The sequence below is a fragment of the Lipophrys pholis genome, assembly GCF_963383615.2.
Source record: "Lipophrys pholis genome assembly, chromosome: 1".
NCBI lineage: Eukaryota > Metazoa > Chordata > Actinopteri > Blenniiformes > Blenniidae > Lipophrys > Lipophrys pholis.
The window spans coordinates 23,243,903-23,264,968 of NC_137635.1; the positions used below are offsets into that span (position 1 = coordinate 23,243,903).

The 21,066-nt window shown below is 44.4% G+C and overlaps 1 protein-coding gene across 1 annotated transcript in view; it reads right to left on the minus strand.

Moving 5' to 3' along the window:
• Positions 1-21,066, minus strand: part of myo15b (myosin XVB) — a gene marked incomplete at its 5' end in the record, with an annotated part of 217,000 nt that overhangs the window by 64,271 nt on the left and 131,663 nt on the right. Inside the window, 9 exons of the mRNA XM_080461452.1 lie at positions 317-410; positions 7,871-8,046; positions 8,132-8,246; positions 10,360-10,484; positions 10,585-10,630; positions 11,524-11,672; positions 15,016-15,093; positions 19,611-19,736; positions 19,811-19,942. Of these exons, the coding sequence (XP_080317578.1) occupies positions 317-410; positions 7,871-8,046; positions 8,132-8,246; positions 10,360-10,484; positions 10,585-10,630; positions 11,524-11,672; positions 15,016-15,093; positions 19,611-19,736; positions 19,811-19,942 (1,041 nt within the window). The remainder of the gene's footprint in view (positions 1-316; positions 411-7,870; positions 8,047-8,131; positions 8,247-10,359; positions 10,485-10,584; positions 10,631-11,523; positions 11,673-15,015; positions 15,094-19,610; positions 19,737-19,810; positions 19,943-21,066) is intronic.

Sequence of the window (21,066 nt, forward strand, 5' to 3'; positions counted from 1 at the left end):
GGTTTCTACCTTCCTCCAGATGTTGTTTGTGGTTCCCACCTTCCTACAGATGTTTGTGGTTTCAACCTTCCTCCAGATGTTGTTTGGAGTTTCTACCTTCCTCCAGATGTTTGTGGTTTCTACCTTCCTCCCTGGTTGTTTGTGGTTTCTACCTTGCTCCAGATGTTTGTGGTTTCTACCTTCCTCCCTGGTTGTTTGTGGTTTCTACCTTCCTCCAGATGTTTGTGGTTTCTACCTTCTTCCAGATGTTTGTGGTTTCTACCTTCCTCCAGATGTTTGTGGTTTCTACCTTCCTCCAGATGTTTGTGGTTTCTACCTTCCTCCAGTGGCGTCTCTTGATGGTGCCCCTGGTGATCAGCATCACAGCCCAGAACTGATTGAAGGACTGCTTCAGACGCTTGTAGTACTTCCTGGGTGGAGACAGAGAGCAGCAACAGTTGAAGAAGACTCCCTCTTTATCAGCGTCCATCTTTCCCTGTGTTTCTAAATAATTAACATTTCAGAGTTTATCTGCAGTTTAAAGTTCATCTCAGTTAGTATTTGTGTGTTTTCTTTTCACAGAGGATTCACGTTATTATTATATATTTTATTTGAAGGTTCCTTTCCCAGCACTCAAGGAACCCGTACATTCATACGTTCACAACAATGCAGTAAAAACAACATAAGAGACATCAGATTTGAAATGAAGCAAAGAGTCCAGCTTTCTCATATGAGGAGATGGACAGTTCCAGAGACGAGGAAACAGACAGACGGGTGGAGGAGACAGAAAGCTGAAAGCTCTGCCCCTCATGGTGGTGAGACGGGTGGAGGAGACAGACAGGTGAATGGAGGAAGAGGATCTGAAGGAACGAGAAGGAGTGAAAACATGGAGGAGGTGGGACAGATATGGGGGGCAGGTTGTGAACGGCCTGGAATGTGAGGACGAGGACTTGTGGAACTGAACCGGGAGCCAGTGGGGCTGACAGAGGACTGGAGTGATGTGGTGGGTGGAGGAGGTGATGGAGGACTGGAGTGATGTGGTGGGTGGAGGAGGTGATGGAGGACTGGAGTGATGTGGTGTGTGGAGGAGATGATGAAGGACTGGAGTGATGTGGTGTGTGGAGGAGCTGACAGAGGACTGGAGTGATGTGGTGGGTGGAGGAGGTGATGGAGGACTGGAGTGATGTGGTGGGTGGAGGAGGTGATGGAGGACTGGAGTGATGTGGTGGGTGGAGGAGGTGATGGAGGACTGGAGTGATGTGGTGGGTGGAGGAGATGATGAAGGACTGGAGTGATGTGGTGGGTGGAGGAGCTGACAGAGGACTGGAGTGATGTGGTGGGTGGAGTTAAAGGGTTTGAGTACTTGGTGACGCCTTTTGAATCACAAATTACCCACAATGTTTGAGAATCCGATGAAGGACGTCTGAGAGACATGAAGGATGTTTTGTGTTGATTGACCTTGATGAAGTCCTCATATGTTCCGTGATCCTGAGGACTGAGGAACCGACCCAACACGTCTGAAAGCCCTGAATGGCTTCAGAAGAACCAGCTCTATGTCAAGGCTGCGAAATGAGAGTTCCACAAGCCTCCCATGTCTTTTCTGGGCGACATCTTGTCTCAGGGAGTTGGACTTGGACTCCTGAAGCTTCCCAGGCCTTTCAGGACCTCAAGGATTGGTTCAGGTCAGCTCCCGTCCTTGTCCAGCCCTACCCCAGTCTCCAGTTCGTGTTGGAGGTAGAGGCCTCCGACTCTGGTGTGAGAGCAGTTCTCTGACAAGGATCTTCATCTGACAACAAGTTCTATCTTCCAATGCCTCTACCCCACTGAATGTTATGACTGACCTTGTAAGAATGGAGGTACTGGCTAGAGGACTCCAGGAAGCTCATGCCAATCTGGACCCAGTCCGGACCCAGTTTTGACCTCAGTCTGGACCCAGTCCGGACCCAATCTGGACCAAGTCAGGACCCAGTCTGGACCCAGTCTGGATCTAGTCTGGACCCAGTCTTGACCTCAGTCTGGACTAAGTCTGGATCCAGTCCGGACCCAGTCTAGACCAAGTCTGGACCCGGTCTGCTCGGTTGTCCCTCTTCCAAGTGATTTGCAGCTTCACCAGTTGCAGTGAAAAACTGAAGTTTAAGGTCTGGTGGTGAAGACTGGTGATGTGATGATGGTGATGTTGGTGATGCTGGTATTGTTGATGATGCAGGTCAAGTTGCTTATGTTGGTGATATTGGGGATGTTGGTAATGTTGGTGATGCTGGTGATGTTGGTGATGTTGGTGATGTTGCTGATGTTGGTAATGTTGCTGATGTAGCTGATGTTGCTGATGGTAATGTTGCTGATGTTGCTGATGTTGCTGATGTTGGTAATGTTGGTGATATTGGGGATGTTGCTGTTGGTGATGATGGTGAAGTTGGTGATGCTGGTAATGTTGGTTATGCTGGTAATGTTGGTGATGTTGCTGTTGGTAATGTTGGTGATGTTGGTAATGTTGGCGATGTTGGTGATGTTGGTGATGTTGGCGATGTTGGCGATGTTGGTAATGTTGGTAATGTTGGTAATGTTGGTGATGTTGCTGTTGGTAATGTTGATGATGCTGATGATTTTGGTAATGTTGGTGATGTTGGCGATGTTGGTGATGTTGGTGATGCTGGTGATGTTGCTGATGTTGGTAATGTTGGAAATGTTACTGATGTTGCTGATGCTGGTGATGTTGGTGATGCATGTCATTTTGCTTATGTTGGTAATGTTGCTTACATTGGTGGTGTTGATTATGTTGGGGATGTTGTTTATGTTGGTGATGTTGCTTATGTTAGTGATGCTGGTGATGTTGGTGATGCTGGCGATGTTGGTGATTTTGCTTTTGTTGGTGATACTGGTGATGTTGCTTATGTTGGTGATGTTGATGATGCTGGTGATTTTGGTAATGTTGGTGATGTTGGTGATGTTGGCGAAGTTGGTAATGTTGGCGATGTTGGCGATGTTGGCGATGTTGGCGATGTTGGTAATGTTGGTAATGTTGGTTATGTTGGTTATGTTGATAATGTTGGTAATGTTGGTGATGTTGGTAGTGTTGGTGATGTTGGTAATGTTGGTGATGTTGGTGATGTTGGTGATGTTGGTAATGTTGGTAATGTTGGTAATGTTGGTAATGTTGGCGATGTTGGCGATGTTGGTAATGTTGGTAATGTTGGTGATGTTGGTAATGTTGGTGATGTTGGTGATGTTGGTAATGTTGGTAATGTTGGTAATGTTGGTGATGTTGGTAATGTTGGTGATGTTGGTGATGTTGGTGATGTTGGTAGTGTTGGTGATGTTGGTAATGTTGGTAATGTTGGTGATGTTGGTAATGTTGGTAATGTTGGTAATGTTGGCGATGTTGGTGATGTTGGTAATGTTGGTAATGTTGGTGATGTTGGTAATGTTGGTAATGTTGGTAATGTTGGTGTCGTTGGTAATGTTGGTGATGTTGGTAATGTTGGCGATGTTGGAAATGTTGGTAATGTTGCTGTTGGGAATGATGGTAATGTTGGTAATGTTGCTTTTGGGAATGTTGGTAATGTTGGTAATGTTGGTAGTGTTGGCGATGTTGCTGTTGGTAATGTTGATGATGTTGGTGATGTTGGTCGATGTTGGAAATGTTGCTGATGTTGGTAATGTTGCTGTTGGGAATTTTGGTAATGTTGGTAATGTTGGAAATGTTGGTAATGTTGGTTATGTTGGTAATGTTGTTAATGTTGGTAATGTTGGTAATGTTGGTAATGTGGGTGATGTTTGTAATGTTGGTGATGTTGGTAATGTTGGTGATGCTGGTAATATTGGTGATGTTGCTGTTGGTGATGATGGTAATGTTGGTGATGCTGGTAATGTTGGTGATGTTGCTGTTGGTAATGTTGGTGATGTTGGTAATGTTGGCGATGTTGGTGATGTTGGTGATGTTGGTAATGTTGGCGATGTTGGTAATGTTGGTAATGTTGGTGATGTTGCTGTTGGTAATGTTGATGATGCTGCTGATTTTGGTAATGTTGGTGATGTTGGCGATGTTGGTGATGTTGGTGATGCTGGTGATGTTGCTGATGTTGGTAATGTTGGAAATGTTGCTGATGTTGCTGATGCTGGTGATGTTGGTGATGCATGTCATTTTGCTTATGTTGGTAATGTTGCTTACATTGGTGGTGTTGCTTATGTTGGGGATGTTGTTTATGTTGGTGATGTTGCTTATGTTAGTGATGCTGGCGATGTTGGTGATGCTGGCGATGTTGGTGATTTTGCTTTTGTTGGTGATACTGGTGATGTTGCTTATGTTGGTGATGTTGATGATGCTGGTGATTTTGGTAATGTTGGTGATGTTGGTAATGTTGGTAATGTTGGTAATGTTGGCGATGTTGGTAATGTTGGTAATGTTGCTGATGTTGGTAATGTTGGTAATGTTGGTGATGTTGGTGATGTTGGTGATGTTGGTGATGTTGGTAGTGTTGGTGATGTTGGTAATGTTGGTGATGTTGGCGATGTTGGTGATGTTGGTAATGTTGGTGATGTTGGTGATGTTGGTGATGTTGGCGATGTTGGCGATGTTGGTAATGTTGGTAATGTTGGTAATGTTGGTAATGTTGGTAATGTTGGTAATGTTGGTAATGTTGGTGATGCTGGTGATGCTGGTGATGTTGCTGATGTTGGTGATGTTGGTGATGCTGGTGATGTTGCTGATGTTGGTAATGTTGGAAATGTTGCTGATGTTGCTGATGCTGGTGATGTTGGTGATGCATGTCATTTTGCTTATGTTGGTAATGTTGCTTACATTGGTGGTGTTGCTTATGTTGGGGATGTTGTTTATGCTGGTGATGTTGGTGATGCTGGCTATGTTGGTGATTTTGCTTTTGTTGGTGATACTGGTGATGTTGCTTATGTTGGTGATGTTGATGATGCTGGTGATTTTGGTAATGTTGGGGATGTTGGTGATGTTGGTAATGTTGGTGATGTTGGTAATGTTGGTAATGTTGGCGATGTTGGCGATGTTGGTAATGTTGGTAATGTTGGTAATGTTGGTAATGTTGGTGATGTTGGTAATGTTGGTTATGTTGGTTATGTTGGTTATGTTGATAATGTTGATGATGTTGGTGATGTTGGTAATGTTGGTGATGTTGGTGATGTTGGCGATGTTGGCGATGTTGGCGATGTTGGCGATGTTGGCGATGTTGGCGATGTTGGTGATGTTGCTGATGTTGGTGATGTTGGTGATGTTGGTGATGCTGGTGATGTTGCTGATGTTGGTAATGTTGGAAATGTTGCTGATGTTGCTGATGCTGGTGATGTTGGTGATGCATGTCATTTTGCTTATGTTGGTAATGTTGCTTACATTGGTGGTGTTGCTTATGTTGGGGATGTTGTTTATGTTGGTGATGTTGCTTATGTTAGTGATGCTGGTGATGTTGGTGATGCTGGCGATGTTGGTGATTTTGCTTTTGTTGGTGATACTGGTGATGTTGCTTATGTTGGTGATGTTGATGATGCTGGTGATTTTGGTAATGTTGGGGATGTTGGTGATGTTGGTAATGTTGGTGATGTTGGTAATGTTGGTAATGTTGGCGATGTTGGCGATGTTGGTAATGTTGGTAATGTTGGTGATGTTGGTAATGTTGGTTATGTTGATAATGTTGGTAATGTTGATGATGTTGGTAATGTTGGTGATGTTGGTAATGTTGGTAATGTTGGTGATGTTGGTGATGTTGGTGATGTTGGTAATGTTGGTAATGTTGGTAATGTTGGTAATGTTGGCGATGTTGGTGATGTTGGTGATGTTGGTAATGTTGGTGATGTTGGTGATGTTGGTGATGTTGGTGATGTTGGTGATGTTGGTAATGTTGGTAATGTTGGTAATGTTGGTGATGTTGGTAATGTTGGCGATGTTGGAAATGTTGGTGATGTTGGTAATGTTGGTAATGTTGGTAATGTTGCTGTTGGGAATGATGGTAATGTTGGTAATGTTGGCGATGTTGCTGTTGGTAATGTTGATGATGTTGGTGAAGTTGGTCGATGTTGGAAATGTTGCTGTTGGGAATTTTGGTAATGTTGGTAATGTTGGTGATGTTGGTAATGTTGGTGATGTTGGTAATGTTGGTAATGTTGGTAATGTTGGTAATGTTGGTAATGTTGGTAATGTTGGTAATGTTGGCGATGTTGGCGATGTTGGCGATGTTGGTGATGTTGGTGATGTTGGTATTGTTGGTAATGTTGGTTATGTTGGTAATGTTGGTGATGTTGGTGATGTTGGTAATGTTGGTTATGTTGGCGATGTTGGCGATGTTGGAAATGTTGGAAATGTTGGAAATGTTGGTGATGTTGGTTATGTTGGTAATGTTGGTTATGTTGGTAATGTTGGTAATGTTGGTAATGTTGGAAATGTTGGTGATGTTGGAAATGTTGGTGATGTTGGTAATGTTGGTAATGTTGGTAATGTTGGTGATGTTGGAAATGTTGGTAATGTTGGTAATGTTGGTAATGTTGGTAATGTTGGTAATGTTGGTAATGTTGGCGATGTTGGCGATGTTGGCGATGTTGGCGATGTTGGCGATGTTGCTGTTGGTAACGTTGATGATGCTGGTGATGTTGGTCGATGTTGGAAATGTTGCTGATGTTGGTGATGGTGATGCTAGTAATGTTGGTAGTGTTGGTGATGGTGATGCTAGTAATGTTGGTAATGTTGGTAATGTTGGTGATGGTGATGCTAGTAATGTTGGTAATGTTGGTGATGTTGGTGATGGTGATGCTAGTAATGTTGGTAATGTTGGTAATGTTGGTAATGTTGGTGATGGTGATGCTAGTAATGTTGGTAATGTTGGTGATGGTGATGCTAGTAATGTTGGTAATGTTGGTAATGTTGGTGATGGTGATGCTAGTAATGTTGGTAATGTTGGTGATGGTGATGCTAGTAATGTTGGTAATGTTGGTAATGTTGGTGATGGTGATGCTAGTCATGTTGGTGATGTTGGTGATGGTGATGCTAGTAATGTTGGTGATGTTGGTGATGGTGATGCTAGTAATGTTGGTGATGGTGATGCTAGTAATGTTGGTGATGGTGATGCTAGTAATGTTTGTGATGTTGGTGATGGTGATGCTAGTAATGTTGGTGATGTTGGTGATGGTGATGCTAGTAATGTTGGTGATGTTGGTGATGCTAGTAATGTTGGTGATGGTGATGCTAGTAATGTTGGTGATGTTGGTGATTGTGATGCTAGTAATGTTTGTGATGTTGGTGATGGTGATGCTAGTAATGTTGGTGATGTTGGTGATGGTGATGCTAGTAATGTTGGTGATGGTGATGCTAGTAATGTTGGTGATGTTGATGCTAGTAATGTTGGTGATGGTGATGCTAGTAATGTTTGTGATGTTGGTGATGGTGATGCTAGTAATGTTGGTGATGTTGGTGATGGTGATGCTAGTAATGTTGGTGATGGTGATGCTAGTAATGTTGGTGATGTTGGTGATGGTGATGCTAGTAATGTTGGTGATGTTGGTGATGGTGATGCTAGTAATGTTTGTGATGTTGGTGATGGTGATGCTAGTAATGTTGGTGATGTTGGTGATGGTGAGGCTAGTAATGTTGGTGATGTTGGTGATGATGATGCTAGTAATGTTGGTGATGGTGATGCTAGTAATGTTGGTAATGTTGGTGATGGTGATGCTAGTAATGTTGGTGATGGTGATGCTAGTAATGTTGGTGATGTTGGTGATGGTGATGCTAGTAATGTTGGTGATGGTGATGCTAGTAATGTTGGTAATGTTGGTGATGGTGATGCTAGTAATGTTTGTAATGTTGGTGATGTTGGTGATGTTGGCGATGCTGGTGTCCCCTGGCCTGTAGTTTGACTCCTGGGTGCGGGGCACTGTGTACCTGGCCTGGTGTCCTCGGATGTGGCTCTGGATGACAATGGCTTTCTGCTTGAAGAACTTGAAGTTCCTCCTGCAGAGGAACCCTCGGATGTTTCTCTGGATGGTGATGGCCGCCCACGTCTGGGTGCTGCTCCACTTCTCCTCCAGCTGCTGGTACAGATGCTCCTTAAGGAAGACCTGGAACACATGAACATGGTGCAATGAGCCGGAGGAACCAGAGGAACCGGAGGAACCTGCTGATGGACCTGAAGCAGCGGGGCACCTTGGTGAGTCCCATCTGGAACTGTCCCTCTTCTGCATCCACCATGTTGAGCAGCGAGACGGTCAGCTCTCGGTCCGACACCTCCCCTAACCGCTGAGTCAGCAGAGCTCCGTATCTACAACAAGACCTCCATCAACACCACCACCAATCACCTCCACCAATCAGACGCCCAGTCATGCAGGATCACTGCTTTTCTTCTGCAGTGGTATCACTTGTTTTCAGACTATCCAGACCCCAGCTCTTCTCTGCAGTCTGGCATCGTGTGCTTATCATCACACATATATTCAGACTGAGCCGAGACGAGGTGGACACCCGAGCTGCTTCCTGCAGGTTGTCCCGTTTGTGGTTAAACTTCACCAACGATAGTCACGATGTCCCTGCACTGGTTCCACTGCACTGGTTATAAAATGCAGATGACCAAAACCGTTCTCTTGAGTCTTTCTCATTATATCTATCAATCCACACACACACACACACACACACACACACACACACACACACACACACACACACACACACACACACACACACACACACACACACACACACACACACACACACACACACACACACACACACACACACACACACACACACACACACACACACACACACACACACACACACACACACACACACACACACACCGTTTTCTGGACTATTGAGCGCACCTTGATATAAGCCCCACCCGCAAAATTTAAAAAGAAAAAAAAAAAGTACATATATAGGGCGCATTTGACTATAAGCTGCAGGTGTCCAGGTTGTAACAAAAGTATATATATATAGTTCTTATATTGACTATAAGCTGCAGGTGTCCAGGTTGTAACAAAAGTATATATATATAGTTCTTATATTGACTATAAGCTGCAGGTGTCCAGGTTGTAACAAAAGTATATATATATAGTTCTTATATTGACTATAAGCGGCATGTGTCCAGGTTGTAACAAAAGTATATATATATATAGTACTTATATTGACTATAAGCTGCAGGTGTTGTAACAAGGGCAGGAATTTCACGACAGGAACATAGGATTGCTCATATTTTCATCAGTTCCCGCAAATCTGTCTTTCATTGTGCTGGAAATTCCTGCACACAGCACTATGTGTGTAGGGCTTATAGTCCAGAAATTACATTATATATACCACTGACTGTGGCACTACTTCAGACTGTAGTCGTACTTTTGACTATGGCTACCATAAAGACTTGACCGACTGTCATATTTACGACAATGCTTGTATCAATACCTACAGTGGTTGACGATGGTTGCCCATATCATTAGGATCATACCTATACCTTCTACTGTGGTTGACCTATGGCAGTGGTTGGACCTGCTACAGTGGTTGACCTATGACGGTGGTTGATCTATGACAGTGATTGAACTTTATACCATGGTTGACCTATGAGAGTGGTTGACCTATGACAGTGGTTGGATCTAAGACAGTGGTTGAACCTTCTACAGTGGTTGACCTATGCTAGTGGTTGAACCTTCTACCGTGGTTGACCTATGACAGTGGTTGGACCTTCTACTGTGGTTGACCTATGACAGTGGTTGGACCTGCTACAGTGGTTTACCTATGGCAGTGATTGACCTATGACAGTGGTTGAACCTTCTACAGTGGTTGAACCTTCTACAGTGGTTGACCTATCCGCAGTGGTTGGACCTTCTACAGTGGTTGACCTATGACAGTGGTTGGATCTAAGACAGTGGTTGAACCTTCTACAGTGGTTGGACCTGCTACAGTGGTTTACATATGGCAGTGGTTGACCTATGACAGTGGTTGGACCTTCTACTGTGGTTAACCTATGACAGTGGTTGGACCTGCTACGGTGGTTTACCTATGGCAGTGGTTGACCTATGACTGTGGTTGGAACTTCTACAGGGGTTGACCTATCTGCAGTGGTTGGACCTTCTACAGTGGTTGACCTATGACAGCGGTTGGACCTTCTACAGTGGTTGACCTATGACAGCGGTTGGATCTAAGACAGTGGTTGAACCTTCTACAGTGGTTGACCTATGACAGTGGTTGGACCTTCTACAGTAGTTGACCTAAGACAGTGGTTGAACCTTCTACAGTGGTTGACCTATGACAGTGGTTGGACCTTCTACCGTGGTATTATTCAGGACGGGAGTATTGACTAGACGTTGGTAGTAATTATAACTGTGGCTGAACGTGTGAATTTGCTCTCTGACTTGAACAGTGGCGCCTCTGGTCTGTGGTTGAAGCACCTCTCGATGAAGTAGGCGTACTGGATCCGGATGGGGAAACCTTCCTTCCGGATGTGGATGGCCTCCAGGACCCCAGCGTGCCTCAGCTGGGTGGAGACGTAGTCCACGTCAAAGATCCCGGGAAGCTGAAGGAGCGAAGGTGGAGGTTTCAGGTTTGGTTGGATTTTATTCCACACTGTTGTGGTGATGCACTGAGGCGGTGGAACCGATCTCTGCTGGTCTCACCTTCACATAGTTTGGCTTCAGACAACGGATGAAGGTCGTTTTGCATCTGGAACAAGAAAACAACACAAGTCAGTTGTGTGGGTGGAGGAAGATTAACTCCAACCTCAGTGATGAACCACAAAGATCTGCTGCATGTCACACTTTATCATCTTCACTGGTTCTGATCATCTTCTCTTGGCCTCAGACCAAGAACTGGTCTCTGTTCTGGTCATCAGAACATCGATACTACTGATCAGACGATACTACTGATCAGAACCTTGATACTACTGATCAGAACCTTGATACTACTGATCAGACGATACTACTGATCAGACGATACTACTGATCAGAACCTTGATACTACTGATCAGAACATCGATACTACTGATCAGAACCTTGATACTACTGATCAGACGATACTACTGATCAGAACCTCGATACTACTGATCAGACGATACTACTGATCAGAACATCGATACTACTGATCAGAACCTTGATACTACTGATCAGAACATCGATACTACTGATCAGAACACTCCTACACAAATTAGAACATTTCAACAGAATAAAAAGTTCATCACTGAATTGGATTGATCAGACACTTCCGTCCTGGTAAAGACCGGTCTAGACCGGACTTGCTGGACAGTCTCTGGAATAACAATCTGACTTCCTCCTAAATGTGAAACTTTTGTCAAATGAAAGGTGAAACAGTTTTCAGTTGAACCGTTGAGTAAATGGCCTGAATGTCTCCGCCGAAGGGACAAAGTTACGTCCATTTCATTTCACGTCCTGAAGGTTCGAAGGCTCCAGATTCAAAGACAAACAGGAGGACAGCCTGACTGAATGGAAGCTCACGTGTCTCGGACGTTTGGTTGTGGTCATCCCAGAGACTCTGCAGCGCAGTGGAGTACCTGTGCAGGTGGGCGGAGTACCTGTTCAGGTGGACTGTGGGCGGAGTACCTGTCGAGGCGGGCAGTGAGTTGGGCCAGGGACTGGAGGAAGTGTGAGGCGGCTGTTGACGGATGCTGACGGATGCCTTTGCCCCTCCAGCCCAGCTCCCTCTGCTGGACGTAGTTTTCCTGAAGCTTCCGGAACAGCTCCGACACCATCTGGCCGGACAGAGGCAAGGCCAAACACTCACTGTCGGCACACACTGGTTGGGGTGTCGTCAGACCCTGTTTATGGTGTCATCCGACAGTGGTTAGGGTGTCATCCGACAGTGGTTAAGGTGTTACCCAACACTGGTTAGGGTGTTTTCCCACAATGGTTAGGGTGTTATCCGACACTGGTCAGGGTGTCATCCGACACTGGTAAGGGTGTCATCCAACACTGCTTAGGGTGTTTTCCCACAATGGTTAGGGTGTCGTCCGACACTGGTTAGGGTGTCATCCAACACTGGTTAGGGTGTCATCCAACACTGGTTAGGGTGTTATCCAACACTGGTTAGTGTGTCATCCCGTACTGGTTAGGGTGTTATCTGACACTGGTTAGGGTGTCATCAAACACTGCTTAGGGTGTTTTCCCACAATGGTTAGGGTGTCATCCAACACTGGTTAGGGTGTTATCTGACACTGGTTAGGGTGTCATCCAACACTGGTTAGGGTGTTATCCGACACTGGTTAGTGTGTCGTCCCGTACTGGTTAGGGTGTTATCTGACACTGGTTAGGGTGTTATCTGACACTGGTTAGGGTGTCATCCAACACTGGTTAGGGTGTTATCCGACACTGGTTAGTGTGTCGTCCCGTACTGGTTAGGGTGTTATCTGACACTGGTTAGGGTGTTATCCGACACTGGTTAGGGTGTTATCCGACACTGGTTAGGGTGTTATCCGACACTGGTTAGGGCGTCGTCCCATACTGTTTAGGGTGTCATCCGACACTGGTCCAGCCTTAGGCTCCACAACCTGTCCACAGTGTCGTTCACTTCATGAGAGGAAACAAGATGGAAACTAGAACTAAAGACTAAATAAAAGGTCTGTGTGGTTCCTGAATGTTTTTGCTTCAGGTTCTGGAACGACTCAACAACCATGACTGCTCCTTCCCCCTCACGTGACCACACACGGTACTACGGTAACGGTTCCTCTAAACCGCCACCGCCCTATTCATGACGGTCACAGCCAGGAGGAGGATCTCTCTGAGAGAGGGAAGCTTGTGGAACATCAGATGAACCAGTGGCTCCTCTCAGGGTGGAGGAGCAGCTCCACTGTGAGTCTCTCAATCCAACACCAAGAGAGACGCCTCCACCCTGCAGAGAAAACTTCAGCCATTTGTATTCGCAATCAACAGTGAGGGTGGAGGGTGGAGGGTGGAGGGTGGAGGTGATCCACAGTTTCCTCAAAGTTCAGTTTATCAATAAAGGTCCAGGTGTTTTTACGACTGCACTTGATGTGTGTCATGAAATGACCAAGTTCCGTCTGGTGGAGTTCTAACATCTCATAAGATCTTTGTTTTGTTTAAAATAACCTGAAATCCTGGAGGACTTCATCAGCGCAAGTTTTAATAAGACCTGCTTTGTTCACCTTCACCGAGCGTTAAAGTGCTGCGTGTCCTTCAATTCCGGTCCCGGGTCCCAACTGTCCACAACTTCCTGCCCCCAGTCAAAAATGTTCTTTGCTTTCTGCCCCGGGTCCAAACTGTCCTCAACTTCCTGCCCCGGGTCAAAACTGTCCTTCACTTCCTATCCCAGGGCCCAACTGTCCTTCACTTCTTGTCCCGGGTCCTAACTGTCCTCAACTTCCTGCCAACGGTCAAAACTGTCCTTTATTTTCTGCCCCGGGTCCAAACTGTCTTTCATTTCCTGCCCCATTTCAAAACTGTCCTTTACTTCCTGCCCCAGGTCCCAACTGTCCTTCACTTCCTATCCCGGGTCCAAACTATCTTTCACTTCCTGTCCCGGGTCCCAACTGTCCTTCACTTCCTGTCCCAGGTCCAAACTATCCTTCACTTCCTGTCCCGGGTCCCAACTGTCCTTCACTTCTTGTTCCGGGTCCCAACTGTCCTCAACTTCCTGCCTCCAGTCAAAGCTGTCCTTTACTTCATGCCCCAGGTCCCAACTGTCCTTCACATCCTTCCCCGGGTCCAAACTGTCTTTCTTTTTCTGCCCCGGGTTAAAACTGTTCTTCACTTCCTGTCCCTGGTCCCTCTGTTTTGCTGCTCTGGCTGCTGCTCTTTGGCCTTCCATGTCATGTTTCTCATGTTCTCCTTCACCTCCAGGCAGAACCAGGTTTTTGTAGCTGCTCTGTTCTCAGAACCTCAATTTTTCTGTCTGAAGGTCAGAGACTCTGAGCAACATTTGGCTTGTTGAGGTTTACTTTAACTCTCTGACACTGTGTCATCATGTCCTTCGTGGAGTTGGTGACCTCCACCATCAGCCCAGTAAGTAGACTGTCCAGCAGGGAGAGCACAGACTCTTCTGCCCACAACCCAGCAGCCTGGTCTTGATCTGGTCAGCTGAGACCAGAGGAGGAAGAGGGAGGTGCTTATAGGATCAGGAACAAAGTCTGGTAGGACAGGGTGCATGCTGGGAAAGTTTTTCAGGTCTGATTGAAGACATGATTAAAATCACCCTTTATTACCTTTAGGGCGTGGGGGGAGAGGCCTCGTGAGAGGGTGAAGAGCTGGCCTGTTCTATGAGAGGGTGAAGAGCTGGCCTGTTCTGTGAGAGGGTGAAGAACTGGCCTGTTCTGTGAGGGTGAAGAACTGGTCTGTTCTGTGAGAGGGTGAAGAACTGGTCTGTTCTATGAGAGGGTGAAGAGCTGGCCTGTTCTGTGAGAGGGTGAAGAGCTGGTCTGTTGTTCTGAGAGAGTGTGAAGAGCTGGTCTGTTGTTCTGTGAGAGGGTGAAGAGCTAACCTGTTCAGTGTGAGGGTGAAGAGCTGGTCTGTTGTTCTGTGAGAGGGTGAAGAGCTGTTCTGGTCTATGACAGGGTGAAGAGCTGGTCTGGTCTATGACAGGGTGAAAAGCTGGTCTGGTCTATGAGAGGGTCAAGAGCTGTTCTGGTCTATGACAGGGTTACCAGCTGGTCTGGTCTATGAGAGGGTGAAGAGCTGGTCTGTTGTTCTGTGAGAGGGTGAAGAGCTGTTCAGGTCTATGAGAGGGTGAACAGCTGGTTCCTGGTGTATCAGAGGTTAGACCGTGTCCTTCCAGACTGAGACGTCTGATAACTGACTGACTCTCTGGCTCCTTTTGAAAACTGGGACCTTCAGCTGGTGTGGTTATATCACATCAGGTCTAGAACGCAGTACATCAGTCCTAGAATGCACTACCTCAGTTTGAGAAAACAGTCAATGGATTTTAGAACGCATGTTGGTTGTCAAATACTCTCAAGAATCAATAAAGCTGGTTGATTAGAACGAATGTTGATGGTGATGTTAAAGGAATAGACTGAGATCACCTGCTTCCTGCTTCCTGCCTCCTGTTTCCTGCTTCCTGTTTCCTGTTTCCTGTTTGCTCACCGTGATGCGACTTCGGGCGAAGAGCTCCACCACTTCGGTCCTGAACTGGTCGTGGTTCTTGTTCAAGAAGTTGTGAACCTGGAATACTGACAGAGTTACTTCATCACATATTTAGAGTTACTTCCTGGTATATTTACAGAAATACTTACTAACATGTACAGTTTTTCCTGGCGTGTGTACAGAGTAACTTACTGACGTGTACAGTTACTTCCTGGTGTGTTTACAGATTTACGTCCTGCCGTGTTTACAGAATTACTTCCTGCCATGTTTACAGAGGTACTTACTGACAGGTACAGTTACTTCCTGGCCTGTTTACAGACAGATTTATTTCCTCACGTTTTTACAGAGTTACTTCCTGGTATATTTAGAGAGTTACTTCCTGATATATTTACAGAGTTACTTCCTTGTGTGTTTAGAGAGTTACGTCCTGGTATATTTACAGAGTTACTTCCTGGTGTGTTTGCAGAGTTACTTCCTGGCATATTTACAGAGTTACTTCCTGGTGTGTTTGCAGAGTTACTTCCTGGTATATTTAGAGATTTACTTCCTGGTGTGTTTACAGAGTTACTTCCTGGTATATTTAGAGAGTTACTTCCTGGTGTGTTTGCGGAGTTACTTCCTGGTATATTTAGAGAGTTACTTCTTGGTGTGTTTACAGAGTTACTTCCTGGTATATTTACAGAGTTACTTCCTGGTTTGTTTACAGAGTTACTTCAAAGTATATTTAGAGAGTTACTTCCTGGTGTGTTTACAGAGTTGCTTCCAAGTATATTTAGAGAGTTACTTCCTGGTATATTTAGAGAGTTACTTCCTGGTGTGTTTACAGAGTTACTTCCTGATGTATTTACAGAGTTACTTCATGGTATATTTACAGAGTTACTTCCTGGTGTGTTTGCAGAGTTACTTCCTGGTATATTTAGATACTTACTTGCTGGTATATTTAGAGAGTTATTTCCTGGTGTGTTTACAGAGTTACTTCCTGGTATATTTAGAGAGTTACTTCCTGGTGTGTTTGCAGAGTTACTTCCTGGCATATTTACAGAGTTACTTCCTGGTGTGTTTGCAGAGTTACTTCCACGTATATTTAGAGAGTTACTTCCTGGTATATTTAGAGAGTTACTTCCTGGTGTGTTTACAGAGTTACTTCCAAATATATTTAGAGAGTTACTTCCTGGTGTGTTTGGAGAGTTACTTCCTGCTGTGTTTACAGAGTTGCTTCCAAGTATATTTAGAGAGTTACTTCCTGGTGTGTTTACAGAGTTACTTCCTGGTGTGTTTGCAGAGTTACTTCCTGGTATATTTAGATACTTTCATCCTGGTATATTTAGAGAGTTACTTCTGGGTGTGTTTGCAGAGTTACTTCCTGGTATCTTTAGATATTTACTTCCTGGTATATTTACAGAGTTACTTCCTGGTGTGTTTACAGAGTTACTTCCTGATGTATTTACAGAGTTACTTCCTGGTAAATTCAGAGAGTTACTTCCTGGTGTGTTTGGAGAGTTACTTCCACGTATATTTGGAGAGTTACTTCCTGGTGTGTTTGGAGAGTTACTTCCTGGTATATTTAGAGCGTTACTTCCTGGTGTGTTTACAGAGTTACTTCCAAATATATTTCCAGAGTTACTTCCTGGTGTATTTACAGAGTTACTTCCAAGTATATTTAGAGAGTTACTTCCTGGTGTGTTTACAGAGTTACTTACTGGTATATTTAGAGAGTTACTTCCTGGTGTGTTTGGAGAGTTACTTCCTGGTGTGTTTACAGAGTTACTTACTGGTATATTTAGAGAGTTACTTCCTGGTGTGTTTGCAGAGTTACTTCCTGGTATATTTAGATACTTACTTGCTGGTATATTTAGAGAGTTACTTCCTGGTGTGTTTACAGAGTTACTTCCAAATATATTTAGAGAGTTACTTCCTGGTGTGTTTGCAGAGTTACTTCCTGGTATATTTAGAGAGTTACTTCCTGGTGTGTTTGCAGAGTTACTTCCTGGTATATTTAGATACTTACTTGCTGGTATATTTAGAGAGTTATTTCCTGGTGTGTTTACAGAGTTACTTCCTGGTATATTTAGAGAGTTACTTCCTGGTGTGTTTGCAGAGTTACTTCCTGGCATATTTACAGAGTTACTTCCTGGTGTGTTTGCAGAGTTACTTCCACGTATATTTAGAGAGTTACTTCCTGGTATATTTAGAGAGTTACTTCCTGGTGTGTTTACAGAGTTACTTCCTGGTATATTTAGAGAGTTACTTCCTGGTGTGTTTGCAGAGTTACTTCCTGGCATATTTACAGAGTTACTTCCTGGTGTGTTTGCAGAGTTACTTCCACGTATATTTAGAGAGTTACTTCCTGGTATATTTAGAGAGTTACTTCCTGGTGTGTTTACAGAGTTACTTCCTGGTGTGTTTACAGAGTTACTTCCAAATATATTTAGAGAGTTACTTCCTGGTGTGTTTGGAGAGTTACTTCCTGGTGTGTTTACAGAGTTGCTTCCAAGTATATTTAGAGAGTTACTTCCTGGTGTGTTTACAGAGTTACTTCCTGGTGTGTTTGCAGAGTTACTTCCTGGTATATTTAGATACTTTCATCCTGGTATATTTAGAGAGTTACTTCTGGGTGTGTTTGCAGAGTTACTTCCTGGTATCTTTAGATATTTACTTACTGGTATATTTAGAGAGTTACTTCCTGTTGTGTTTACAGAGTTGCTTCCAAGTATATTTAGAGAGTTACTTCCTGGTGTGTTTACAGAGTTACTTCCTGGTATATTTAGATACTTTCATCCTGGTATATTTAGAGAGTTACTTCTGGGTGTGTTTGCAGAGTTACTTCCTGGTATATTTAGATACTTACTTCCTGGTGTGTTTACAGAGTTACTTCCTGGTGTGTTTACAGAGTTACTTCCTGATGTATTTACAGAGTTACTTCCTGGTAAATTCAGAGAGTTACTTCCTGGTGTGTTTGCAGAGTTACTTCCTGGTATATTTACAGAGTTACTTCCTGGTATATTTACAGAGTTACTTCCTGGTGTGTTTGCAGAGTTACTTCCTGGTATATTTAGAGAGTTACTTCCTGGTGTGTTTGCAGAGTTACTTCCTGGTATATTTAGAAACTTACTTGCTGGTATATTTAGAGAGTTACTTCCTGGTGTGTTTGGAGAGTTACTTCCTGGTATATTTAGAGCGTTACTTCCTGGTGTGTTTACAGAGTTACTTCCAAATATATTTCCAGAGTTACTTCCTGGTGTATTTACAGAGTTACTTCCAAGTATATTTAGAGAGTTACTTCCTGGTGTGTTTACAGAGTTACTTACTGGTATATTTAGAGAGTTACTTCCTGGTGTGTTTGGAGAGTTACTTCCTGGTGTGTTTACAGAGTTACTTACTGGTATATTTAGAGAGTTACTTCCTGGTGTGTTTGCAGAGTTACTTCCTGGTATATTTAGATACTTACTTCCTGGTGTGTTTACAGAGTTACTTCCAAATATATTTAGAGAGTTACTTCCTGGTGTGTTTGCAGAGTTACTTCCTGGTATATTTACAGAGTTACTTCCTGGTGTGTTTGCAGAGTTACTTCCTGGTATATTTAGAGAGTTACTTCCTGGTGTGTTTGCAGAGTTACTTCCTGGTATATTTAGATACTTACTTGCTGGTATATTTAGAGAGTTATTTCCTGGTGTGTTTACAGAGTTACTTCCTGGTATATTTAGAGAGTTACTTCCTGGTGTGTTTGCAGAGTTACTTCCTGGCATATTTACAGAGTTACTTCCTGGTGTGTTTGCAGAGTTACTTCCACGTATATTTAGAGAGTTACTTCCTGGTATATTTAGAGAGTTACTTCCTGGTGTGTTTACAGAGTTACTTCCTGGTATATTTAGAGAGTTACTTCCTGGTGTGTTTGCAGAGTTACTTCCTGGCATATTTACAGAGTTACTTCCTGGTGTGTTTGCAGAGTTACTTCCACGTATATTTAGAGAGTTACTTCCTGGTATATTTAGAGAGTTACTTCCTGGTGTGTTTACAGAGTTACTTCCTGGTATATTTAGAGAGTTACTTCCTGGTGTGTTTACAGAGTTACTTCCAAATATATTTAGAGAGTTACTTCCTGGTGTGTTTGGAGAGTTACTTCCTGGTGTGTTTACAGAGTTGCTTCCAAGTATATTTAGAGAGTTACTTCCTGGTGTGTTTACAGAGTTACTTCCTGGTGTGTTTGCAGAGTTACTTCCTGGTATATTTAGATACTTTCATCCTGGTATATTTAGAGAGTTACTTCTGGGTGTGTTTGCAGAGTTACTTCCTGGTATCTTTAGATATTTACTTACTGGTATATTTAGAGAGTTACTTCCTGTTGTGTTTACAGAGTTGCTTCCAAGTATATTTAGAGAGTTACTTCCTGGTGTGTTTACAGAGTTACTTCCTGGTATATTTAGATACTTTCATCCTGGTATATTTAGAGAGTTACTTCTGGGTGTGTTTGCAGAGTTACTTCCTGGTATATTTAGATACTTACTTCCTGGTGTGTTTACAGAGTTACTTCCTGATGTATTTCCAGAGTTACTTCCTGGTGTGTTTCTGGAGAGCTGAGGAACCGAGCAGCTCACCTGGTAGGTGACGGCGCCGGCGTAGTGATACACAGTGAACACAGGCAGTGGGTTCTTGGGCTTGGCGTAGTGGGGGCTGTTTCCATGGTGATAGTGGCACTTCTGGAGGAAGGTGTGGTCGGTGGCCTGGTTGAACACAGGTCAAACTGGGGGTAAAGAAGCGATGGTGGCAGCAGGCGGTGGGGCCTGGTTCTGCGTACCTGCGGCAGGCAGGTCTGGTCGTCCAGGATCCGCAGGATGCCGTGTGGCCGGGCCGAGATCAGCTCCAGACATGAGTGGAAGTTCTTCAGCGCCATGGGACGCCACTGGATGTGTTGGGCCGAGTACTCCTCCTGCAGGACACGATTCACTGGAACTGGAACTGCAGACAAACCCTGAAACCTGCTTCTACCTGAAGCGGAACGTCCCCCGACGGAACCACAACCACAGGGACGTCCTCTGATGTCCTGCTGACGTAGCATCGCCATCGCTGGCTGACATTGACCTTAACCACTGTCTGAACACAAAACCTCTCAACTCCCTGAGTTCCTGAAGAGGGAACCATTGATCAGAAACACGAGTTGACTGAGTTACAGAGGAGAACCTGTCCCGCAGGACGCTCAGGGACTTCATGTAAAGACGGACTCATTCCGTTAAAGTTTCTTTCAGTGTGAAAATACAAAAACTTCAGCATTACTTCACTGAGTTTCTGTCTGGATGCAGGAGTCGCTCAGCATTCGTCTCTATATTAACCTGCAGCCAAAACATGTCAGCCTCCGGCCTCTTCATCCTCCATCAGAACAAGAAGACAGTTCAGCGGTGACGGTCCTGCTGAACAAAATGACCTCATGTCCTCCTTCCAGCTCCTTCTGGCTGAAGACATTAGTTTGGGCTGTTCCAACCGCGTGTGCTGCACATGCGTTCCAGTTCCAGTTCTCTCATGACTATCAGTGATAATTCTATCATATTTAGCTCGTAACATCGCTACTGTACGAGCACCGCAGCTCGTTAACATGTGGGAGTGCAGGCTTTTACGTGATCCACCTGAACGCATCATGAACAGCTGTCAGCTCCTGCAGTTAATACTGGACCAACAACTCTCTTGTATTACTGAAAAAGTTCAGAGAAATGTATTTCTGAAAACACTAGAGGCAAGAAATAAACTGCAGTTGAAAGTTTCAACGCCGCATTACAGACGTGTGGCTGCTGCGAGGGGGCGTGGCCTGCTGCGAGGGGGCGTGGCCTGCGAGTTCGGCAGCTTCTTATCGGAGTATGAACAGTCCTGCAGAAAAAGCTTTTTTTTCAGCAGCTGGCTGACGTCACTGCCGAATTTTCTTCTTGTTCTTATGGGTTCAAAAAGGGAGGATGCAGGGGCCTTAAGAGGAAGTAAGAACCAGAGCAGTGGATACGTCCACCGTGCAAACCGCTCCACGGTTCGACTCTGGCTTCATTGTTTAGTACTGTGTAACTCTCAATG